Here is a 1,902-nt window from a genome sequence, read left to right as displayed (position 1 = left end):
TAGATTAGTTTTCTTTTTTGCCCACAAAAAAACTGGAATTTTACTTTCTAGGAACATGGCAAAGGGAAACAACAACAACAACAAAAACCTAAAGTATTAAACATGATAGAGATACAGCCCCTCTGTCTTCTTTACTTCGCTTTATTGTTCTTACCTCAACATGAACCAGAACCGGGGCAGGAGCAGCAAGACAAATCCTGGCCAACAAGTCACTAAATGAATGGAGAAACTAAGTGAAAAATTATAGTCAAGTGAAGGAAAGAAGGTGATTTCTCCCTGAAGGAGTAGCCTGGTTCTCACCGTCCTTTGTTCTCAGAGGGAGAAAGAGACAGAGGAACAGAGAAGTGCAGTGGAATCAACTGCCTGAATGAATGACTGAAACTCACTAGAGTCTGTGACATAAGCTTCCAGTGAGAGCCAACACCATCACTAAATCTCCTTCCTCCAGCTCAGAAACTCTGAGGAGAAAAGTGTTGAACAGTTTAAGTAAAAGTGTTGAATAATAAAATCTTTCTAATTTGATTAACAAATATCCAATTGGATGGATCCTTTTGAAGTTATTGGGAAATAAGTAAAATTAATACTTTAAATTGATGACATTTTCTTTTAACATATTGTGAATACATAAATGAAAATCAAAGAAGGAAGTAAAACTATATAGAAACATTTAGAAAATGAAAATTACCATGTTCCCTATTTAATGGTCTTGCTTAGAAAGCATGACATCAGAGGAGCTACCTCAAGGTGCAGCAGACGCCATCTCCACCAGCCCAGCAGCAGCCTCATCCTCCCCATGGCCTTCGAGCTCTCTCTACTGATGGCCCTGGTGCTGGTCAGCTACGGCCCGGGAGGATCCCTGGGCTGTGACCTGTCTCAGAACCACATGCTGGCTGGCAGAAAGACCCTGAGGCTCCTGGGCCAAACGAGGAGGCTCTCCCCTCACTTCTGTCTGCAGGACAGAAAAGACTTCGCTTTTCCCCAGGAGATGGTGGAGGGTGGCCAGCTCCAGGAGGCCCAGGCCATCTCTGTGCTCCACGAGATGCTCCAGCAGAGCTTCAACCTCTTCCACACAAAGCGCTCCTCTGCTGCCTGGGACACCACCCTCCTGGAGCAGCTCCACACGGGACTCCATCAGCAGCTGGACGACCTGGATGCCTGCCTGGGGCAGGTGATGGGAGAGGAAGACTCTGCCCTGGGAAAGATGGGCCCCACGCTGGCCGTGAGGAGGTACTTCCAGGGAATCCATGCCTACCTGCAAGAGAAGGGATACAGCGTCTGTGCCTGGGAAATCGTCAGATTGGAACTCATGAGATCCTTCTCTTCATCAACCAGCTTGCAAGAAAGGTTAAGAATGATGGATGGAGACGAGAACTCACCTTCACATGACTCTCACTGACTAAGATGCCACATAACCCTCGTATACTCACCTGTGTTCATTTCAGAAGACTCGGATTTCTGCTTTAGCCACAATGTTTCCTGAATTCAATCAGCAGTACTTTCTCTGTAGCAATAAGCAAGTAGATATAAAATGTATTCAACTGCACAGGGATCAGTGGATAATGGATGACTGCTCTGATGTTATTTATGTTTATTTATGTATTTATTTTCTTTTATCTCATCATATTTATATTTTCATATAAAAAGTTTGTCTGCATTGTAATAAAGTTTAGAAAATATGTTCATTTACTTAATCTTGTAAGTTGTTTTACTTATTAAATTCTTATGAAAGTAAATTTGTTATTTCATTCAGTTCAGTTCAATTCAGTCACTTAGTCATGTGCAACTCTTGTGAACCCATGAACCGCAGCACGCTAGGCCTCTCAGTCCATCACCAACTCCCGGAGTCCACCGAAATCCATGTCCATTGAGTCGGTGATGCCATCCAACCATCTCATCCTCTGT

General features: G+C 43.6%; 1 protein-coding gene across 1 annotated transcript; it reads left to right on the top strand.

Moving 5' to 3' along the window:
- The first annotated feature begins 793 nt into the window (after nt 1–793).
- On the top strand, nt 794–1,396 carry LOC133048724 (interferon omega-1-like). Its single transcript, XM_061132506.1, has one exon. It carries the CDS (start codon nt 794–796, stop codon nt 1,394–1,396), a length of 603 nt encoding a protein of 200 aa, XP_060988489.1.
- The last annotated feature ends 506 nt before the right edge of the window (nt 1,397–1,902 follow it).

Source organism: Dama dama, chromosome 29 (assembly GCF_033118175.1).
Source record: "Dama dama isolate Ldn47 chromosome 29, ASM3311817v1, whole genome shotgun sequence".
In the NCBI taxonomy this organism is placed as follows: Eukaryota; Metazoa; Chordata; class Mammalia; order Artiodactyla; family Cervidae; genus Dama; species Dama dama.
This window is presented reverse-complemented; position numbering and strand designations above follow the sequence as displayed.

Bases quoted from the DNA above. Each gene is read 5' to 3' on its own strand.
- LOC133048724 (XM_061132506.1), top strand. From the start codon at position 794: ATGGCCTTCGAGCTCTCTCTACTGATGGCCCTGGTGCTGGTCAGCTAC.